The sequence below is a fragment of the Xylocopa sonorina genome, chromosome 1, assembly GCF_050948175.1.
Source record: "Xylocopa sonorina isolate GNS202 chromosome 1, iyXylSono1_principal, whole genome shotgun sequence".
Taxonomy (NCBI): Eukaryota; Metazoa; Arthropoda; class Insecta; order Hymenoptera; family Apidae; genus Xylocopa; species Xylocopa sonorina.
In genome coordinates this window covers 14,105,376-14,126,895 of record NC_135193.1, presented here as the reverse complement: position 1 = coordinate 14,126,895, position 21,520 = coordinate 14,105,376, and the positions used below count along the sequence as shown (strand labels likewise).

The 21,520-nt window shown below is 28.5% G+C and overlaps 7 protein-coding genes across 11 annotated transcripts in view; 4 read left to right on the top strand and 3 right to left on the bottom strand.

The window, feature by feature from the left end:
• Nd-b22 (NADH dehydrogenase (ubiquinone) B22 subunit) overlaps nt 1-5,217 on the top strand; it is a 129,148-nt gene extending 123,931 nt beyond the window's left edge. The window contains exons 2-3 of one of the 2 annotated variants that reach the window (XM_076909293.1): nt 4,177-4,310; nt 4,636-5,217. In XM_076909293.1, the coding sequence (XP_076765408.1) occupies nt 4,201-4,310; nt 4,636-4,975 (450 nt within the window). In that variant the 5' untranslated portion in view covers nt 4,177-4,200 and the 3' untranslated portion in view covers nt 4,976-5,217. Of the gene's footprint in view, nt 1-4,106; nt 4,311-4,635 lie in introns of those variants that run through there. The other variant, XM_076909292.1, reaches the window with a different exon arrangement.
• LOC143426303 (uncharacterized) lies at nt 104-2,234 on the bottom strand. Of its 2 annotated transcripts, none has more exons than XM_076899676.1 (4): nt 1,974-2,234; nt 1,388-1,523; nt 805-1,258; nt 104-569 (listed from the first exon to the last, which is right to left on the bottom strand). In XM_076899676.1, exons 1-4 carry the CDS (start codon nt 2,197-2,199, stop codon nt 288-290), a joined length of 1,098 nt encoding a protein of 365 aa, XP_076755791.1. In that variant the 5' UTR covers nt 2,200-2,234; the 3' UTR covers nt 104-287. The 2 variants fall into 2 exon arrangements, with proteins under 2 accessions (XP_076755791.1, XP_076755800.1); XM_076899685.1 differs by having other exon boundaries at nt 2,031-2,227.
• A 731-nt stretch (nt 5,218-5,948) lies between the features above and the next one.
• Nucleotides 5,949-7,881, top strand: LOC143432574 (uncharacterized). Its single transcript, XM_076909275.1, has 5 exons — nt 5,949-6,318; nt 6,453-6,714; nt 6,800-7,007; nt 7,410-7,539; nt 7,715-7,881. Exons 1-5 carry the CDS (start codon nt 5,994-5,996, stop codon nt 7,804-7,806), a joined length of 1,017 nt encoding a protein of 338 aa, XP_076765390.1. The 5' UTR covers nt 5,949-5,993; the 3' UTR covers nt 7,807-7,881.
• On the bottom strand, nt 7,637-10,218 carry Stas (Transmembrane protein stas). The gene is made up of 4 exons (XM_076909284.1): nt 9,952-10,218; nt 9,414-9,525; nt 9,226-9,354; nt 7,637-8,850 (listed from the first exon to the last, which is right to left on the bottom strand). Exons 1-4 carry the CDS (start codon nt 9,983-9,985, stop codon nt 8,343-8,345), a joined length of 783 nt encoding a protein of 260 aa, XP_076765399.1. The 5' UTR covers nt 9,986-10,218; the 3' UTR covers nt 7,637-8,342.
• A 220-nt stretch (nt 10,219-10,438) lies between these two features.
• Poldip2 (DNA polymerase delta interacting protein 2) lies at nt 10,439-12,688 on the top strand. Its single transcript, XM_076909533.1, has 6 exons — nt 10,439-10,678; nt 11,036-11,191; nt 11,267-11,363; nt 11,487-11,828; nt 12,203-12,408; nt 12,524-12,688. The coding sequence occupies exons 1-6, from the start codon at nt 10,584-10,586 to the stop codon at nt 12,633-12,635; spliced, it is 1,008 nt and encodes a 335-aa protein (XP_076765648.1). The 5' UTR covers nt 10,439-10,583; the 3' UTR covers nt 12,636-12,688.
• A 403-nt stretch (nt 12,689-13,091) lies between these two features.
• LOC143433062 (bleomycin hydrolase) lies at nt 13,092-17,915 on the top strand. Of its 3 annotated transcripts, XM_076910194.1 has the most exons (5): nt 13,143-13,177; nt 13,566-13,684; nt 16,043-16,356; nt 16,438-17,265; nt 17,341-17,915. In XM_076910194.1, exons 3-5 carry the CDS (start codon nt 16,237-16,239, stop codon nt 17,554-17,556), a joined length of 1,164 nt encoding a protein of 387 aa, XP_076766309.1. In that variant the 5' UTR covers nt 13,143-13,177; nt 13,566-13,684; nt 16,043-16,236; the 3' UTR covers nt 17,557-17,915. The 3 variants fall into 3 exon arrangements, with proteins under 3 accessions (XP_076766301.1, XP_076766292.1, XP_076766309.1); XM_076910186.1 differs by lacking the exon at nt 13,566-13,684 and having other exon boundaries at nt 13,092-13,177; XM_076910177.1 differs by lacking the exon at nt 13,566-13,684 and having other exon boundaries at nt 13,097-13,177; nt 16,040-16,356.
• Nucleotides 17,916-18,507: 592 nt separating this feature from the next.
• On the bottom strand, nt 18,508-20,555 carry LOC143427559 (uncharacterized protein F58A4.6). The gene is made up of 3 exons (XM_076901801.1): nt 19,693-20,555; nt 19,500-19,614; nt 18,508-19,016 (listed from the first exon to the last, which is right to left on the bottom strand). Exons 1-3 carry the CDS (start codon nt 20,067-20,069, stop codon nt 18,744-18,746), a joined length of 765 nt encoding a protein of 254 aa, XP_076757916.1. The 5' UTR covers nt 20,070-20,555; the 3' UTR covers nt 18,508-18,743.
• Between the last annotated feature and the right edge of the window lie 965 nt (nt 20,556-21,520).

Below are 21,520 nucleotides of genomic sequence, written 5' to 3'. Positions count from 1 at the left end.
GACTATATTTGTAGGTAACAACAGTTTAAAATATAACGGCCACTTTTATGTACACACGTTTAATTTTCTTTATTTTAAGTTATAAAAAGATGAAATGCAGCAGTAAATAGAAAAATCATTTTTTATTAGAACAATATCCTCAGTTTAATAATTATCCTAAATTTTGTTTAATTGTTGCAAATTCACATAGTACCTTTATATGATATGAAGTAAGTCAGATTTATATTTTAATAAATTACAATAATTCCCCCTGTCAGGAACAAATTATTGTCATAAATTGTCAGTTATCAACCTTTGTTATTTTGTCCATCGATCATATTACATGGAATTAAGACTAACTTAGGAATCATTCCAGGTGGTGCTATAAACTGTTGAGTACTCTGAGGTATACTACGTCCAGAATACCTAAGTTCAGCTTCTGTTACAATTTTACATATGTTCATTTTAATATCTGCTTGAGCTTTTGGAGGGAGCCGCTTGACAGTTTGCGCCATACTATCAAAGAAAAGTTCTATACTACTTTTTCCTTCTGGTGCTAAATAAACTTGGTCATAATTATTTTGTGTGTCCTAAAAAGTATATTATATTTTTGAATATCATAATATTAAGGATTATAATTAATGGATCAGGAAAGAAAAACAATAAAAACTCATTTTTAGTACGCTTAATGTCAGTAGCTTTTCCTAAGTAAGAAAATAAAGTAATATTTATAGAGAATATGAAACATTAAGATAAGAAAGGCTGATTTTTCCCCTGATCCTTCAATTATAAAATGGTTACCTCACAACAATAATTATAACTTACTTCTACTTTACACGAATGCTTTGTAGAATTATTTGCAGTTGATGCAGTGAAAAAAATTGGTATATCAACTGTTTTATTTTTTAAAGATGATGTTTTTAAAACACTGTAAGTTGCAGGCACTTCCAGTGGTTCTACTTTCATTTTCTTAGGTCTTATTTTCCTGTACTTCGACTGAATTTGTTGAGCATATAAATCAATATCGTGTTGCGTTGCATCTTCCGACTCTGTACTTTTTATTACATTATCACCATTAGCATTTAATTCCATTGAATCACAAGTTAAAACTGGATCGGCAGTTGTTTCTTCTAAAACTTCCAAGTATTCACTGTAATCTTCATCATTACGATCTTCTAATTGTTCTAAAAGGCCTTCGGAGCTAATACCACCAGCATTTATATCTTGAATGTAGTCCTCAGTTAATTCTATACTTTGGGGTTGATAGTCCGATTCATATCTAAATAAATAATTTTATTTAATTATTTAACTCAGATGTTAGGTAATAACTTAAATAATAAATGTAAGAATATAAGAATTGTTACAGTTGAATAATAAATTGTAGTAGAAAATTACATATTTTTCTTACGGAAACTTTAAAAAACTAAGATGGTCCTCAAATATCCATTTTTTCCTACGAACTCCCTTCTCCGTTTTATTCTTATATTTAAGTATGCGACAATAAGTATCCCTTAAGTTCTTCCATCTTAGCCTCACCCAGGTGGCTGAAAACATAATAATTATATTAATATGTTCATTGTTTTATAACGTATCATAAATGCATACATTTCCTTATAAACATGAAAGTGAAGTTTGTAAAAATAAAACAGGTTCTCTGTACATATATAATAAGAAACTACATATTCTCCTTTTATATACTACATTAATTGTCAAATATAACAAATGTTTCTGTTTAATCAGGTCGTAGTATCTTCTTTTAATAGAGATGAAATATTCATATACATTTAAATTTAATTGTCAATAGTTGTTACATATGAATCTACCTATTTGTAAGTGAACATTATTTGGACATTATTGTATTACTTAAATTTTTACAATCATTTACGGGATAGAATTATATAATAATAAAACTTTTATTTTTAAGATGTTTGAAAACCATGAACAAAACTTAAAGTAAACATATTCGAAAGAAAAGGGTAACATTCATCACATACAATGGGCGCATAAAATGATATGAATAGAAGTAAAACCAGAAGAAAAGAAATCCGTACGATCAAGACCAAGCTCATCCGAAATCCTCTTCCAAACCTTCTGCCGAAATTCCTGAAGCTTAATAGAAGAACCCTTAACTTCAGCACTGTATAAAACTGGGTGTTGTTTTATCGCTTCAATGATCTTCAACGAAATTTTATGCGAATCAGGCGGCATCGTCGGCACCATTTCGTCCGTTGAAAATCGTTCGAAGCAGCGAATTGCTTCTGCCAATATTGAAAACTCGATCCTATGCTTTTAAATCAATAATTAAATGAAATCTTTACATTGTAGTTAACTTTTCAAACTTAATTTATAGTATAAATATTGAAATTTCATTTAGGAGTGAAATTGATATTTTTGCCTATTTTTAATGTTCATTACAAATTAAATAAACAATGCACACTGAAATGGACAAATTGCATACATATATTTCAGCTCTAACAACATTATGATTGAATTTATAATAAAACTAAAATTATTTACTTATATTTGGAGGCAATGTTAAAGGTTCGATTTGTTATTTAATATAAATTTTAAACATTTCTGCTACAAACATTGTCGTTTAAAATAAATAATGAGTTTTTAAGTCCTTGCACAATATAGCATTACGAAATTTTTTAATCATTGGCAAGATTAAAGTTGGTATTGATATCAGTTTCCTGTTTACTACTGAATTTTATATTCGCTAATGCCAGTAGGTGGCGTTTAGAATTGCCCAATGGGAAACTATCTTTTAATTTAGTTATATTCTTAATTTATATTTTCTTTTCTTTCTTTTTAATTAACGTTCTTCTTTTATTGTACACTCATACCACACTGTACTTTCACATTGCATTCTTTTCATTCTTATTAGCTTTGCTCTCCCTATTCAGTTCCCTAAATTAAGCCTAGACTACTTTAGCTTAACTTATTCTACTACAACATTTGAACAAAAAAAAGAATCTTTTTATTTTGTTCAACTTTTACAATATGTATATCTATGTAATACTTTCTTTTATTTTTTTACATTTTGTACCTTTTACTTTGTCTTTAGTTCTGTTCCAATGGTCGACAAGAAGTCAGCAATGCGATAAGCTGAGAATTTCTTTGTGCTATCAATAACCAAATCATTACCAAACAAAAGGCAATTGTTGGGCATCCATCCATATACCTTAGAGAGGGCATACTAAATTAGAATCCAGTTCATAATTGATCTAATTGACTGTGTAAAGTACGATCCACTCTGTATTCCAGCTCTTTTCTTCCAACATTTATCATTACTGAGACTTAGAGGGATCTCAAAGAAATACTTTACCAAATAGTCCCAAGCTTTCCAGTTTCAGAGAAGGTGCTTCATCAACTCCATCCTTAATTTTATGTCAAAACAGCCAAATTGAATCTCTGACTGAAGGATCATCCATTACCGTTCCTTAAGTCTACATCGATTGCCAGTGTATACGAGAACTGGACTTCTATATATCAAGCCTATAATCAGATATCGTCGAGGTGTATAAGAACGACTTCAAGTATCTAAAACACCTTGAAGGTCTTTATTGCAACGAGCGAAAAGACGGGATTATCAGTGACGGTTTTATTTCTTCCCATTCGCAACATACCTTCCTTCACTAAACTAAACGAATGTCACGAACGAGGCGACATTCTTTAAGATTAGCTAAACTTCCGTTGCGCTGCCAAACTAAAATTCGTCGCGCTTTTCTACATCTTCGTTAACCCTTTCTTTCTATATTTAAGAATTAATATATCTTCATATAAAAATGAATTCACGCATTGGTGTTGTTAAGTTATTTAATAATTAACAAATTAAATATAAAAAGTATACTCAATCAAATTACAAAATTAAATGAAACGAAGTGTTAATTCCAACAATTATAGTAAAGGGATAGAAGGGTATCTGACAAGGTGTAACAAACTGTTTATTTTTCATCATTTTATAAATATTTTGTAGTAAAATTATCATCGCTGTATTTTGTAGAGAAAAAAAAGAGAGAGAAAATAATCAGAATTATATAAAAAGAAATATAGTTTTAAACTGCAATTTCTATGATCATATAGTCCTATTAAATTTAACTTATATGTTTGTAGTTTATGGCTGACATTACAGATGGTAGTCTGTTTGGTACTGTTACGTAAGTAAGGAATCTTAAAATAGAAACAGTATAAGAGAATCAGATTTGAATTTTTTAAATAATGGCTCAAATACCGAGTGAGTTAACTACTCACTCTAGAAAAGTATGCAGTCTCTATAAACGTGTTATACGTATGCTAGACGCTTACTACACTCGAAGAAACGAGTTCAGGTAAGAAATATGCTAATTACAGTTAATGCAGTGTATAGACTTCATTACTAATTACGACCAAATATTAATTGTTATCGAGTCAATTATTATCAAAAGATTTACAAGGAAATGTATATTTTGCTTGTTAGAATGTACATTATGTATAGAATAACTTTATTTTCTGTCAAATGTATAGAAGATTGTAGTTGTTTTATCTTTCAAACATATACAAAATCTAAAATTTAAATATTGGATACAATAACAGATTTTGATAAGTATTTGATGTAGATTAAATAAATGTTAATTAGATGATTAATTAGATGTTTAATATAGATTTTTAATACAGATATCATGCTACCATAATGAGACATCGTTTTGATTTAAATAAAAATATAAGAGATGCTCGCCTTGCAAAAGCATTGGTGATAGAGGGTGAAGAAGAATTATTTCGGAGAGCCCGTTGGGAAAAGAAAAGATTTCCTACTGCACCGGATGGTATTGCTTATCAACGTTTTATTACACCGAATGATTTCGTACTGGATTATTGGAATCCACTGGAAAAATCTAAATATCCAAAATATTTTGCATTAAGAGAGCAACTTAAAAAGGAATATGTAGACTTATATAAAAAGTGGTACCCTGAAAATATTGAAGAATCTACTGAAAAAAAAGAAGGGAAAAATTAATGAAGATCCTTAAGTGCTTCAAGCAAAATAGGCTGATGTTTCTATAAACATTATAGTTAAAATGTATTTCACTTTAATTGTAATGTTAATGTATACATGTTCAGTAAAAAGTAATTAATTGATTCATATATTATTTTTTACCATGATACACTATCTGACAATGTGTTGAAAAAATAGACTCCTCAAATAGGTTTATTTTAAAACTTGTATATTTGAATTTAAAAGAAACTTTAAAATGCTTCTATCTAATTGTTATTTTTGTTTAGTTAGCTACTGTCCTCTCTCTTGTACAGATTGTTACATTCATTCCAGCTGCTTTTGTTTCACTACATAATTGCATTCGACTAATGAAACAACAATACTAAATGAAATCATTTCTTTTTAAACAGTTAGTAGTTTCCATTTCTATTAGAGTCATAAGATATATTAAGACATAGAATATCAACACTGATTTACATAATTATGTACAATATGCGTTATACATAGTAGTATCGAATAGTTTTTATTTATTTGAATTGTGCTATTTTATAAAATAGATCGTATTTGTTTGCACAGAATCATTGATATTAAAGTTTCCCAATTTACATGTATGCTTAGTCTTGCTAACTTATATTTACTTATGAAATGACAGTTCGGTTGATTTACGGACTTGTTGCAACCAAATGCTGCTCTGTCACTGAAACACAATTTCCCCGTTAACAAATGTCATCATTTACGTTACTGCTTAAAAAAAATTCATGAATGAACTAATAACACGCGTGATACGTTAGTGATACTATGGTGGTGCACCGTGCAAAACGTGCTGTTACCGCATACCATGACAACCATTGACAAGTACAGACGTAGATGGCTATGGGACGTCACGCGGCGCAAGTGACATCACAGTGCTCTTACTGTGACAAAGTTGTGTTGTGGTGTTAAAAGCTATTTGCCAAGTTGACAGACCTTATTGTACATATTATATGCGTTTATACATTTTTTAGATCTTAGTAATTTGTAATTACATTTTCATAAGGATATGGCAAATTACGAAGTTTATAAAGATATGTTAAATAACATTCGTCGGTATGCGCACAAAAATGGTATTTCTGACACTGAAATTGATAAAGTATTACAAGAATCTTTTCACATTCTTGAAAAAAAAAAGCAAAAATTTAACATCCGTTTTTGTTTAAAATGTTCCATTACTATATCGTTTATAATAGTTGCGAGTTTGATATCTTTTGATAAAAAATCCATGGCAATTGTTCTACAGAGGAACTTGCAAAATTTCATTTATCCAGGTTTAAAATTACTTAGAAGAATAGCTGTTCCAATAATTCAACATTATCCTTCTTTATCTGGTATGTTGGCAATATAATTTATTTTAAATATTCTTCAACAAGTTAAGTTGCGAAAAGTCAACTTCTTAAAAGTAATAAAATTTCAAAATTATATGATTTGATTTATTCTATACTTTTGTTCCTATATTTTTTAGAGTTGTATGACGAATGGTGTATATTAGAAAATCCATACTTTTATGTAAATGATATGGATTGTTGGCCATGTAGCGATGTACATTTTATACCTAACTTAACTGGCCACGTTATATCCAGATCATTTAATCCTGGAATTCCTTATTTAAAAACAGAAAATTTTTCTGAAGTCCATATGGAAAATCTACAACAATTGTTGCAACAAAATTCAGATGTGTTTGAGAAAGATGCTATGAAAGTATATTCTAATAATATAACTTACAGGTATTATATGTACAAGCTGAATCAATAGATACTTTGAACAAAACTAAGTAAAAATAGTTTCGTAATAAAAAGTACATTGTTTTAGAAAAGTTCAAGATATTATGGAAAATAAGATGGATTTAAATCCTTCGAAAAATTTAAATAATCATATTACATGGAGAATTAATCGCATGACAGCTGGCAGAATTTTGAGAAAATTATTTCCAAAACCTGTTGATGCACCAAATTGGTGGGAACAAAGTACAGAAAAATTCATCTTTATAGATGAATCAAAATCTCCACCTTATTCTTTAGTAAGATGTTGAACGTTCTAATGTTTAACATTATTATATTGGAGAGAATAATGATCAGAATCCATTCTTTATTATTTTCAAGAGAAAATAAACAAAAATTTAGAGATATTAATATCATTTAATATTTCCCACTTCCTGGCTAATATTTAGTGGATATTAAATTAAAAGATATCATCTTGCAATATCTATCACAAACTGATTCTCATTGTTTGCCTCCCAGATTCTTTAACTGTTTTTGTGCATGAATCTTTATATAAATGAAAAATAATTAATGAGTTACTGTCTAAAGAGCGAAGTAATATAATAATATCTTCTTTTTATTACATTATATCATTTTCATTGAAATAGTAGCAAAAAAATAACACTATTTTAATTAATAGCGGTCAATTTTAATAACTTTAGCCAAATCCTGAATGTAGTAATGTGATGATAAGGTGTACAAGTGGAACACGATTGATAAAAATGATTGCAAGCACAGAATGTACTACATCTTGTAGATCTCTTCCAGTATTATTATCTGCTGGAAAAACTTGTAAGTATCTTAATGTTAATTATAAACATTAATTAATTCATACAAGATTATTGAAATGTTCTTTATTCTTTATATTACTTAATTTCAATGCACACACTTTGTAATGTAAACTAATTTTTATTTGTAATGTACATATAATTTAAACAATTTACTGTTATAATTAATTTTTTTCTAGTGTGGTACAATTGGTGGTACTGGCGACCAGTTAGCCTTCCAGCTTTAAATTTGACTAGTATTACCATTAGCTATATGACTTCATTTTGTTGAATTACATATTTTAAATAGGTGCATTATTTTTCAAAGAACCATGTTTTTTCTAAATAAATTTTCTATACTAGTACAGTTGCTTTTATTATTATATCAGTTCATTTAAAGAATTTTTTAAATAATTGATTTTATACGAAATCTTATAAATAAAGATTTTACAAATGGTATATTAGTATTTTTGCAATAACAATTTAAATTTGTGCTCATTCTGTATATAAACTTTTAATAAATTTGGAATGGCATAAAAAAATGTTTTTATATTGGAATAAATACAAAATTTTGTGACAAACAGAACATTGAAACGTTTGGAATAAACTTTGATTATGGAATGTCTCCCTAATAATTATATTTTATAAAAGTATAAATCACGTGCAAATTGTCTGTCAAGCTTAATAATAAAATTGTAACTAAATTATTTTTTGTAATTTCTTTTTCATATTAAGTTTCGTATTATTTACGAATATTTGAAAAAAAGTGATTATATAAATATGTTCCTTTCAAATAAATAAATCTTTAATTAACTTCTTTCCTAAAATTTAATCAAATTTTTGTTGCAATTTCTGTTTAAATAGTACAGGTACTAATGATAGCACAGCAAATAGACATAATATTATAATGCTATTCCATGACCATGCATCTGAAGATGAAGTCAAGTTCTGCAATGTCTGACCTGCTTGTATGGCAACAAAAGATGGTGGAGCAACACCGAAAAATGTGCCTATAGCAAATGGTGCAAGTGGCACTCCAATTATAGGGCTTGCTAAATTTATAAACCAGTTTGGTAGCAATGGCGTCACTCGAAGAAATAGCATGTAATTGAAAAGATTATCTTTGTGCTTTTTCACCGTTAATGTCCATTTTCTTGCTTTCTCAGGGAAATATTTAAACAGTATTCTGTGTCCTAAGATCGATGAAAGAAAGTAGCACAGCGATGCTCCAACTGCGCTGCAACTGCATACTAATAATAAAGCTAAAGGGAGGGGAAAAAGAAAACCGGAAAGGATGGAAAGGAAAATAGAGCCTGGAATAGCAAAAGTTTGTAAGCTAAATCCACATTAAGGAATATTCTATGAACTGTACATTTTCGTAACTATACTTTGTTTAATGATGATGAAGTCAATAGTTCTATATAAAAGTATGTAAAACATATTTTTCATTCAATAATAATGTTTAAGACTTGAATATCTTGTTTACTTCTTCTGGTTTGTCTTAGTAAACAAGATATATATATAGTAGTTCTTAAGCTGTATGTAAAAATTCTTCCTATCTAAGGACTTTTGATACTAATCTATAAGACTCCAAATTATAAACTATTGCATAGAATGTATTAACATTCATGTAGATAAATTTCAAATGTCTATAATTTCACTAAAACTTTTAGATTATTCTTAAGTTAAGCTATTAATTATTGAAGGATACAAAATGTATGTAATAAATAATCCAGCCAGAACTTGAAAATAATAGAGATCTTTGTAGCGTCCTAGAACTTTACCCAAATTTTTAGCTTCTTCAATATCTAATGGTACTTTCATGTAATGTCGTTCATCTCTAAAATAAACAAAAATTAAGCACTCTCTTGTATGAAATGTTTTTTAAGCATTACTTACTTTGTAAGTTCTGGAAAACTAGTATACACATAAAGTAGTGCCAATAAGGAAGTAATAAAAATGACTACAACTATCAAAACAGCTTGTTTAGTCGATGCCTCCTTTGAGGAATCTGAAAATGTATTGAAAGCTTTATTAACATATTTTAAGCAATAATCTTTTTAATTAAGCATAAATAAATAAAATTTAGTATGCATATCCTCAATATATTAATAGTTTTCCCATTCAAAATACGAACGTTTTCATTTGACTTTTATGAATAAGTGGATTTTAAGGTTAGGGTTGCTCTCGCTTCATCTTGAAATTGTTTAAATATTTGATTATTCAACAACAAAAAGAACCGAGAAATGTAAAATATAAAAATGGTCTATAATTCAGTTATTTTTGTTACGCAATCATTTATAGAATTAAACAAAATGTTATGAACAATAAATCAAACTTCAAAACAGGTTTCAAAATGACAAACAAGAAGTTATTTTAAGGGAAGTCAATGTTTAATTTATTGTTAAAAGAATATATTTTTAAATGTTTATCGTACCGACACTTTGTTTTATTCTACTTTCTGTTTCCATAACTAAATGGTCACTGCATTTTTAGACGTTAATCACTGGGATATTCAAGATGGTGCAAAATCGGCAAAATGATATGTATTTTCTATTGGAGTTTTCTTGAATAGTTGAGAAATTTTAACAGAAGTATAATTTGCCACTTGCGTCACTACACGATAAAAAATGATAATAACTTTTTCATAAAATGATATTCCATTTGTTACATAAATGCATAGAAGAACTGTGAACTCCCTTCGCTCAATGCTGTGCACCTCTCTCTCTCTCTCTCTCTCTCTCTCTCCTTCATATTATGTACAATTTTTAAATGTAAATATGAATAAATTTAATAATATGAGTGCAAATAAAAATAATCATATTGTAATTGAATTAAATTTTATGGATTAAAACATATATAAAATGTTATAATATTTTCAATTACGGTTTCCATAAGAATCTACCTTTAGACTAAATTCACATCTAAATACAACGTAAATTGTTCGGTTATTGTAACGTAGTAAAACGTTGCCGAAATGTCAAGAAGAGAGGATTATGTATTTTCGACCCAATGTTATACTGTCTAAACTAAAAATTGTACTTCATTAAAAGTATTTTTCAAGAAAGTATGGAACTTGCGCGAAATCTTGTTACTTGTAGATTAAAATGTTACATTCTGAAAGCACCAACAAAATTTTGTTTGCATCACGTAAGACATATCAGGTGATGTAAAGTGTGTAATAAATAAACTGTAATAGTTCAATGAATTAAAATATTAAATATTTTATTGTTAAACGTGTATCAAGAAGATGGAACCTTTTAATTAAATTAATGAATATATTGTCGTAAATGTTTAAGCTTTTTGTTTAAACAGAATTTTATTTTAAAATTCCAATCATATCCATGTAAAATATGAATAACATACAAAATACAGAGAAAAAATAATTTGGCGAATAATCAGGAAGGTTATATATAATACACGTTTAGAATTAAATGTTAATTTGCATATTAGATACTTCATGAAAAAAAGGAAAAAGGAAAGCTGATCTGTTAATTATTTTAAATATGTTAATATTTTAGACTGGCAGAAGTGGGAAAGTTAGAAACACCAAAATTACAAGGAAAATATGAAACTGGTCAATTAATTCTGCACAGAGTATTTGGTTATCGTGGTGTTATATTATTTCCTTGGACTGCAAGGGTTTATGATAGAGATATTCCAAATAAAAAAGATGAGTATGTATAGAAATTTAATAGATAAATATTCACTTAGAAATAGAAATAAATAATTATCTAGGAATTTTATTGTAGAAACACAAATGATTATAGCAGTGTTGGAAAGGAAGTGAAAGGTAGAACTCATACATTTTATCAGGTATTAATTGACCAAAGAGATTATCCATATATAGTAAGTATAATAAGAATTGTTTGACCGTACTCTTGCTCTAGCTTGACTCTTTGGATTAGAAAGTTGATTTAACAGTATTGGTAAATTTAATATTACACATTAATTATATATTTTTATATGTAGCGTGCTCAAACAGAAGCTGTAACATTTCTAAGTAACCATGAAAGCAGCCGTAGTTTATACACAGTACCAGGATTAGATTATGTTGCTCACGAAGATGTTTTACCTTACACAACAAATGAGAAAACTGCTCTGCAACATGAGTTGTTTGATAAATTTTTAGCTTATAATCCAAATCGAGATCCCTGTTTTGTTGCACAAGAAACTCTCAAGGCATGGCAAAAAAGAAATCATCCATGGCTGGAATTATCAGATGTACATAAAGAAACTACTGAAAATGTTCGTGTTACTGTTATTCCATTTTATATGGGATACAGAGGGAATCAAACTACAGCAGCACATTGGGTAAAAATTACAATACAATAAGTCTCGTATGAAATCAGGTGTATTGTAATTCAATTGTATCAAGTTTGACCAACTTAAATGATTCTGAGGCCTAATATATAAAATAAAATAGTATTGGAAATAGAAGAGTAATTAAATGTCATAATTGTAACAATTTAGTTTCTTTGGGCACTCAGATTTATAACCAACAAAGTATCCATTTTTTGTGTAATCATTTAATTTTGCAAATTTATTTAAATATTTTTAGTAGTACAAAAATTATTTTATAAGTTCTACAAAAGGAATTGAGGCATTGGATGTGATCTCTTGTGAGTTGGTCAGATTTGATGTAAATGATAAATATAATTCGATAATTAATTGTGTAAAACATGTAGTGGCGCTATTGCATCCGACTCGAAAATTTGGGTGATTTAAGTGTACAACTACGTGAAAGACATTGGAGAATATTTAGTCTTTCTGGTACATTGGAAACTGTCCGCGGAAGAGGTGTAGTTGGCCAAGAACCTGTTTTATCAAAAATGTTGCCAGCTTTTCAATATAGTAGCCATGTGAGTTTACAAGCTGCAAGTGGCCATATGTGGTATGTATCGAATTAGCGTTTTATACTTTTAAAATTACAGTGTCGAATAACACTTTATTTACTCGTGTCACGTATTACTTTCATGGGTTAATACAATTGTTGTGTATCACCTTAGGGGTACATTCAGAATGGAAAGAGAAGATGGATATGCATTTGATTGTAGAATTCCACCATTTTCTTTGGAATCAAAGGTAGAAGAACCATCTACACCAGATATGAATTCATAATTAAACTACAATATAACATAATGCGATTTGTAATTATTTTGATATATAAAAAAATTGATTAGCAATATGAACACACATTATTGGTAACACTTTTATTGGCTATAATATTCGATTACAAATACTATGAGTAGAATTTGAACTGTGCAGTTTTTTATATGTAGTAAATTTATAGAATACAACTTCTTTATATCACTTTAAAACATTGCAGTTTAAGGGAGGGATATTATAGATTGTAAAATGTATTTTTCAAACCGTTGTATATATCACCATAATACAATATAAAATATATATCAAATTGATAAACGTATCGTACATTAAATATGTAATTAGTATTTATATTTTGTAAATAAATTGCTAGTAACAATATAGCGAAGGGGATGGATTTAATAGAAATTTTAAAACGTCCGCCATTGATCATATAGTACTAATACATCTCGGTAGAGGGTACTAATGCTGTGCTAACAAAATAATATATTAAGTAAACCTACCCTAAGCATGTTTCAGTTGGAGCAAGTAGTATCCACCCATCAAGATGGTTGCCTGTGAGTTGCGTTTTTATTTAAATATACATTGTCAATTTTCGTATCTTTTTTTCAAATATAACATTTGTGCGATACAAATATATACTCCCGTTTATTGATTTTTTTTATATTGATATTTGCTGTTAGGTAGTGACACATTTACTTTCCCAAAATCTTAGAAGTAATAAGCTCGTGCGACGTCTTGATTGTTTAGAAAAACCAGAGCTAGACAAATTTCATTTCAAATAACGAGTTAATTTCCAAGATTTATCCGTGGTTACCGAATAACAATTTCATTCAAATATCATTCGTTACTCACTAATATATCTGTATCATTATTCGTTGTTCGAGAATAAATGCTTATTCGTTATTAGATATTCGAAGTAACTCTGCAATGAATAAATTTCAGGGCTAAGTGGCACTGGCACACCGCTAGGTATGCCAGCCCCATATGGGTTGAAATTCGATAGATATCGTGAGGCTGTGAGGTGTACGCCGTAAACAAAACTCTTCTCGAGATAGCGATTGGTAATTGATGAGCTATACAGTGTTCCTATTTCCTATTTACATTTGAATATGTAATTGTAAACGCAATGCAGAACACTTCCGTCTCTTTTAACGACATATCAATTTTCTGATTTTCCAATCTCTGTGTACTCCTTATAATATTTATGGTATTGTATCGGTACTATAGTTACGATAGCTACGATCCTCGAAGAAACTGCGGAACAGCTACTCTTCGTCTCCAATTTCGACAATTTTTTAACATGTTGTGAAAGTCAACATTTTCGACAACTTTTTCTTATTACGTGTAACTGCCGGTCTGTCTTAATTTCCACAATATTCGCAAAAAAAAGAGCACTCTAACTACAGTGAATTTTACCCATAAGTGTGCATTTCTGATAGGGCACGTGCCAGCATTGGTTCCCGATCGCTTCCCGGCTTATCTTCTGTTTATAATTTATATAAACAGAGTTTGAATTAGCTTCGAAAATTAAAACTAAGATCGAAAATTAAAATATAACTCAGCCCTCATCATACACGAGTCGAATTAACACAGCAAATAATTCAATTTATGAATATTAAGTTAGAGAGTTGGGTTGTTTTATATGTTCCGGCTAGAGTAACGCTATATACAGCAAAATGTTTATCTTACAGTCTTACATATGTGTTGGGCAGCAGGGGATCGTACAAACCTGGCTGTAAACAAGAAATAAACCATGATGTGGCCGGCAACCAAATTAATGTTTATATTTTCACGGATACTCACTTGTAGACCGAATTCACTGTAGTGGTAGCGATCTTTTTTTGCGAATTTCTTAAAAACTAAGAAAGATTGACTGTTCCATGTATAAAAATAAATTGTTCAAATTTCAAAATTATCGAAATCCGAGATGAGCAAGTAACTGTTCTACACTTTCACCGTTCAAAAATTACGCGTATATAAATCTAAGCATTTTTACGCAATTTTACAGATTACTTGAACGCCATGTTGACTTTTGTTCATAGTCGTCCAATGAGTGACCGCATTCATTGATAACCTAATACTTGTTGGGCTAGTTCAACTTCCGGCCGCGAACACGGAAATCATTTGAATGTTCAATGAATGGGTTACGTGGAAAAGGGCGCTTTAAACTTGTCCGAATCCATCAGATTATGGATAAAAGCCAATATGTCACCATTATAACCTATAAAATACGCTAAAAAGGCTCACTTCTATTTAGATATAATCTTTGAATTAGTGGATTTCTAAAATTAAATACTGGATTTTCGGATTCTACACGTCAAATAGTATGAGAAAGTATAACAAAAGTAAATTTTTGGATCCCTTAAAGTAAAATACAGCCGTATTTTCTAATAATGGATGGCTCTTCTGATATTTAAAATTGATGCTTCCGGATTCTACTCGTCGAGTGCTATCGAAAGATATATAAACGCTTTAAAATTTAAAATTATATTTCATTTTTGACTTCTTGCCTCACTCTTACGTAGTAAATATCATTGGTGTTGGGTGCGTGCCGAGTATCGATGTCGACAACGTACGATGCTCTTATCCAAATAAAAAATTATTCGTTACTTTAAAATGACTTGCCAACTTTTATCTAATGAATTTACTCGAAATATTAATTATTCGAGTAATATTCAATTTTGACGAGAAACAATCAATCGTATGATAATTTTTTATAGAAATAGTTAAAATATTTTTGGAATGCTGCATATTTTTTTCAAACTAAAAAAAATGTTGATGTTTCTTAGTGTTAAAGTTTATTACATATATATTTTCTATATTAAATTGAAAATGGTACATGTCAAAATTTGTATACTTTAAAAATATACAGTTAAATTTGTTCACCCTATAAATTGCTTTTGAAATTATTATTTTTCAAAAGTTTGTATGATCTTGTTCAAGTATAATCAAATATTCTAAATGTAATGTCAACTTCAATTAGACATGTTCAATATAACATCGTAACATTAATTTTTAGTTTCCCTGTGGCATATTTTAGAAAATGTTTAACGAATATTTTTGTTCAATTTCCTTTTTATTATTAATATCACTACTAATTATGTAACCATTAATTAAATTAATTATTTAATTATAGAAAATAATCCTAATATTAACTAATTCTGTTCCTATTTTCACTCTTATATTTTTTTACACATAATATTGTACTTGCATCGAGAAAGATATTAATAAAATTTTATATATATTTAAAAGAAGGGATTTCTTTAAATTTCTATTAAACAAAAAAAAAAGAAAAGATTATTAGATTATTCTTTCATATATTTTGTTAAAATGTACCCTTCAGTCAGCAAGAATATAGAGAAGTACTAGATATGTCGTCCTTAATTTTTATTATATATATTCATTTTATTTTTAAGCAGCAGGTGTTTTGACAACAGAAATTCTGGATGAATTGTCCGCAAAATTTTATGAAGATAATCGCAATACTTTGGCACAAAATGTATGTACAAGGATCAATCCACTGGAAGCTTGCATTTCACGAAGAGTTCTGCAAGAGTCGCATCATGTTTTCACCTATAAGATCTCAACCGAAGGGAAACCAATAACAAACCAAATGCATTCTGGCAGATGTTGGATATTTTCTACATTAAACGTTATAAGAAGTGCCTTTATGAAGCAATACAATCTAGATGAATTTGAGTTTAGCCAAGCTTATTTGTTTTTCTGGGATAAGGTTAATATTATATACCTTTTTCATATCTCGTATCGATAATCCATATTTATTATGTAGATAAATATGTTTTTTATTTTATAGGTTGAACGTTGTAATTATTTCTTACACAATATTGTGAAAACTGCTAAACGAAATGAATCTGTAGAAGGCCGATTGGTGTCATTCTTATTACATGATCCTATAAATGATGGTGGACAATGGGATATGATTGTCAATCTTATAAACAAACATGGCCTTGTTCCTAAAATCTGTTTCCCAGAATCCTACTGTTGCGAGTTTAGTTCACGTATGAATACTATCTTGAAAAGTAAACTAAGAGAGTATTCTAAAGTTTTAAGAGAATTAGTATCTCGTGATGCAACAGATGAAGAGTTGGAAGCTCAAATTTTAGAGCAAATGGTTGTGATCTATCGTATAATTGGTATTTGTTTAGGCATACCACCAAAAACAATCACTTGGGAGTATTATGATAAATCAAAGAATTACAATTGTGTCGGACCTATCACGCCACTAGAGTTTTATGAAAAATATGTAAAACCTTATTATAATGTAGATGATAAGATATGCTTAGTATCAGATCCAAGACCATCTAATCCATATGGAAAGCTTTATACTATTGATTGTTTAGGAAATGTTTTGGGTGGACGACCTACGTTATATAATAATCAACCACCTGAACTACTAATGAAATTATGCGCAGAAAGCATAAAAAACAACGAACCTGTATGGTTTGGGTGTGATGTGAACAAACGAGTAATAGCTAAACAAGGCATACAGGATATGAAAGCATATGATTTTGAATTAATGTTTGGAACTGACATCCAAGTGAATCTCACAAAAGCAGATAGATTACTTTATGGGGACTCTATGATGATGCACGCAATGACTCTTACAGCTGTAGCAATTGATGTAAGTTAACGAAGTTTCAACATATACTGAATAATCATATATTATAAATTATAATATGATTTATTTCTTCTTCAGAATGAAGGAAAAATTAAACGATTTCGAGTAGAGAATTCTTGGGGGGACGATCAAGGACAAAAAGGATACCTGTTATTAACAGCCGATTGGTTTTCTGAATTTGTCTTTGAAGCAGTTATTGATAAAAAAATAGTACCTCTGGGCATTTTGGATGTATTTAAACAAGAACCTGTTACTTTACCTGCATGGGATCCTATGGGTACACTTGCCCACTGATAGTTATATAAGCTTATTATTAACACTCTTAAGATGAAATATTTTAGTTAACAAAGAGTGTATACAACATTAAAAATTGAACATCAAACAAAGTTTTAAGCAGGTTGGTACAGTGTAGTACAATAAATTCAAACTTTAACACTTTTATAGTTAATTAACATCAACTGAGGAATAATTTAGAAGGTTGGATTATAACATTTGAATTATTTAATAACTTTTTGTGTGTAAGATAACACATACTGCAATTAATAAAATATTCAAATGTATATTTAACATTGTTCCTAAAATTAAAATTGATCAAATGAATAATCTAGCTCTTAATGTATGATTTAAATATATTTGTTTAATAGGAAAATTAATTTTGTTTTACTTTTTATCTTACATTTTTTTGTTTTACTCTTTTTATTTTTTGCTCTACCTAAGTATATTTATTTAATTAATGTAATTTAAGTATAATGCAGTATATAAAGGAAATAGATGACCAAATTTTATAATCATTTTTGGCGTGTGTGCTCAAAAAGGATAGTTAATTAATAAACCAATAAAAACTTGAAGTGTAAAAGTGAAGACAAAAATTTGCTAAGTAGATTGCTTCTGAAAGAAATCATTTACACTGTAACTTCATTAAATAAGTTTTAAGCACTCCAACAACACCACACCATTGTGAACAAAAAATGTTATAATCTCAGAAAAAAATAATTCTCTGATCTATATTTATATAACCTTTCTTTATTCTTAAAAAAAATAAACCACATGATATTAATATTTGGTCAGCTTGAATTTATATATACTTAGTATATATTTAGTAGATAATTTAAACATACAAAGGAACCAAACAAAAATTAGAATACATTATTGTATACTTTTTGGCTATACGCACGTGATAACAATGATGTAATATTTTTAAAAAATTCAAAAATAGTGTTTGAATTCATATTATGTCTTTATTTTAAATAATTGTAAACTGGAAATTTTCACGCAATAGCTGTATGAATATTAATAAAAACATTAGAAATATATATCTTCATGTGTAAATCATTTTTAATCTAATAAGTTTTTGTCAAAATTTGTTTAATAATTACAAAAAAATACATCTTTGGAAACAATATTTTGTACACATTATTTTGTAACATAAATATCAAATCTAATCAACCTGATTTTATAAACTATGTTAGGAAACTACGTAATTAATACTGGACAATTTTATGTCGTTCCTTTCGTATCTTATAACAATATTGAAGCTTAGCCCATATACCTTGACACATATTTTGCAAACGAATGTCAGTTTGATCGATAGAAAATTTATAAATACATCTTACTATCTTTTTTGGTAACTTTAACTGACCTTGTTGTATTAAACTTAAGGCAGCATATAGTTTACAACGAGCAACCAAAAGAGGATCTCCGAGGCGAAGTGCTAATTTAAACTGCTTTAAAGAAATTTTTCCTGCCATTTCAGCCTGCAGTAAAAAGTCATGATGTTTTAATGCGATGATATAATGTAGTATTAATCATTAATATAATGTATTCATATCCTTCAATTCAACAACAATGTGAAAATGTATTAGAAGTAATTATATCACCTTCAAAGATCTTTTTCAAAAAATGGTATTTAATAATAAATATAATCTATAATTTATCAGCACGTATGGAACCAAATTCTTGTATTTAACTTTATTTATGAGGAGATAGGTCGATAATGCTACTAGTTAAGATACAGCAAAAATGTGTACAAAAAAGTGAATAATATATATTTTGCTCTCTCTCTCTCTCTCTTTCTCTTTAGAATTATTGTAAAGAAGCAGTTCTCCAGTAGAAGTTGTAATGATATGTAATCTTTATTCCCATAACCATGATTCTATTAAGTACTTAAATAGGCAAGTGAAATTGTAAAAATAAGTTAATAGGTATTACAAATGTAATAACAAAACAGTTGAACTTACACAATGATGAAATTCATCCCCTAAAGCAGAAAATGCTCCACCTAAAGTAGACAACCAGGACATAGCATGATCAACCTCCCTTCTTTCCATTGCCATTTGTATCATTTTTTCGTTCCTTAAATTAAAATGTTGCATGGTTTCACAATTTGACAGGGAAAAAAGATTACGATTGAATTAATAGCTGAAAGCTTACCACATGTAATCTATGAACTGTTTTCTGGGCGTTCGCAATTTTATTAAGATTATTCCTAAATCTACTTTGTACGACAACTTATACGTCAAATAATCCAACAATTTTTCAAATGCTGCTTTCCGATATGTTTCTGAATTTGTTAATGTTACAATGTATGCTGATACAACATAGGCATTATATCTTTTTTTATTTAAACAAATTTTATTTAATTGTACAGAGTTAGTTTTATTAAGTGTGCATACTTTAGCATTTATTTGAGATGAGTTTTTAGTACTTTCCACTTTTTGTTCATATCTAAGCAGAGAATAAGCTGTAACAATAACGCTGTCGAAAATTGTACTGCCCCTGTGTATAATCAATTTTATCGAACTATTCATTTTTCCTTTTTCTAATTTCGTAAAATAAATAAACTCTTTAACACGTGACAACGTTGCTCCGTTATATGTAAAACAATGAATGCATAACAATATAAATAATGCATATTAAATAGTTTCATCACAAGTAAAATGTTAAACACACACTCTCTCCCTCTTTTCTTTATATTAGTTTAGTAGAATGTTGGTTATAAAACTGATATTATTAAATTAACGATGATGTGCATATAATTGTTAGGAGAATAACACCAGTTTATACTTTTCATTAAAGATCATTTAGGTTTCAACATTTCGACGATATTATTTTCATGCCTTATTTACTGTATCACCTTTTGCATTGATAATTTGAGGTTAAAAATCTAATTGACTATGCGCGTGGGTAAAAATGCGAATGACGCTAGGAGAATGATAACACGAAAATCATGCAAGTTAGCTATATTAAAGTAGAAAAGCAAAAGCATTCTTTTTATCCTTGAAGTTATAACACTTAATAATCAACTAGTATCTATATAGATGTACGCGTACTATTTAATAGCACATTACTTCTTTCAACTCATTAAACTCTATGCATCTGATAAGTAAATGAAACGTATAACGTATCTTTATATTTCCAAGTTTCTAAATTAACATTCTTTCCAGTTTTAACTTTTATAACAATAGAAACAGCTTAATTAGTTTTTTACACTGCTAAATAATACTTTATGCGTGACGAAAATATCGTTTAGAAATGAAATTATTATACACACATATATACATTTTTTAGAAAATTTAGTATAAAAAACGAGAGCAAAATTAAAATAAACTTCCGCATAATATTTATGATAGAGTGACTTAAACAATTTATTATATTATAGACTAATATTTATGCGAAAAGAAGGTTATAAGTGTTACTTTACTAATATTAAGATTTGACTATTTTGAACGGAGTGTTCTCATTGGTTACCCTAAATTGCATGTAAGCCATCGATAGAGCAACAAAATATTTGGAATTAATCACACAAAATGTGACCTAAAGTTAGATTTGTCACTAAACTTATATATTTTTACGTATCGTTTGATTAAGTCTGCAAAAAATAATGGTAATAATAATGTATACAATTGAAAATTATATTACATAAATTAATATATATATATAGATGTATATATAATGTACATGATCCATAATTTTTAATATTAATTTCAATAAAATATATAGAATTGCAGAGAAATATAAGTATACGTTAATTAATTATATCTATTTTGCTTTAAATAATAAATAACAAATATCAATTGGCTTCGAATGGTTCATTTAATATATTGGCTTATCAATTGAATTTTACTATTGACAATTATAATTTTATGTACGTTAATGTTATGCAAATGGAATATGATATGTTAAAATAATAATGATATCGTTGAAACATATTTTCTAATTCAATAATGTAGACAAATCAAGTATATCACAGAACAAATAT

Excerpts from the sequence above, each read along its gene's own strand:
- Stas (XM_076909284.1), bottom strand. The coding sequence starts at position 9,985 with ATGGAAACAGAAAGTAGAATAAAACAAAGTGTCG. Across the intron at positions 9,355-9,413 it reads AGTTTTCCAGAACTTACAAA|AGATGAACGACATTACATGA; the intron begins GTAAGTAATGCT and ends TGTTTATTTTAG. Across the intron at positions 8,851-9,225 it reads TTATTTATTACATACATTTT|CTTACAAACTTTTGCTATTC; the intron begins GTATCCTTCAAT and ends ATGTGGATTTAG.
- LOC143433062 (XM_076910177.1), top strand. Across the intron at positions 16,357-16,437 it reads ATTTGTTTTTCTGGGATAAG|GTTGAACGTTGTAATTATTT; the intron begins GTTAATATTATA and ends TTTATTTTATAG. Across the intron at positions 17,266-17,340 it reads TTACAGCTGTAGCAATTGAT|AATGAAGGAAAAATTAAACG; the intron begins GTAAGTTAACGA and ends TTTCTTCTTCAG.
- LOC143426303 (XM_076899676.1), bottom strand. The coding sequence starts at position 2,199 with ATGGTGCCGACGATGCCGCCTGATTCGCATAAAATTTCGTTGAAGATC. Across the intron at positions 1,524-1,973 it reads TATCATTTTATGCGCCCATT|CCACCTGGGTGAGGCTAAGA; the intron begins GTATGTGATGAA and ends TTATGTTTTCAG. Across the intron at positions 1,259-1,387 it reads CTTAGTTTTTTAAAGTTTCC|ATATGAATCGGACTATCAAC; the intron begins GTAAGAAAAATA and ends TTATTTATTTAG.
- Poldip2 (XM_076909533.1), top strand. The coding sequence starts at position 10,584 with ATGGAACTTGCGCGAAATCTTGTTACTTGTAGATTAAAATGTTACATT. Across the intron at positions 11,192-11,266 it reads ATTCCAAATAAAAAAGATGA|AAACACAAATGATTATAGCA; the intron begins GTATGTATAGAA and ends ATTTTATTGTAG. Across the intron at positions 11,829-12,202 it reads AAACTACAGCAGCACATTGG|TGGCGCTATTGCATCCGACT; the intron begins GTAAAAATTACA and ends TAAAACATGTAG.
- LOC143427559 (XM_076901801.1), bottom strand. The coding sequence starts at position 20,069 with ATGAATAGTTCGATAAAATTGATTATACACAGGGGCAGTACAATTTTC. Across the intron at positions 19,615-19,692 it reads CAGTTCATAGATTACATGTG|GAACGAAAAAATGATACAAA; the intron begins GTAAGCTTTCAG and ends TTTTAATTTAAG. Across the intron at positions 19,017-19,499 it reads GGGATGAATTTCATCATTGT|GCTGAAATGGCAGGAAAAAT; the intron begins GTAAGTTCAACT and ends TTTTTACTGCAG.
- LOC143432574 (XM_076909275.1), top strand. The coding sequence starts at position 5,994 with ATGGCAAATTACGAAGTTTATAAAGATATGTTAAATAACATTCGTCGG. Across the intron at positions 6,319-6,452 it reads ACATTATCCTTCTTTATCTG|AGTTGTATGACGAATGGTGT; the intron begins GTATGTTGGCAA and ends TATATTTTTTAG. Across the intron at positions 6,715-6,799 it reads TCTAATAATATAACTTACAG|AAAAGTTCAAGATATTATGG; the intron begins GTATTATATGTA and ends ACATTGTTTTAG.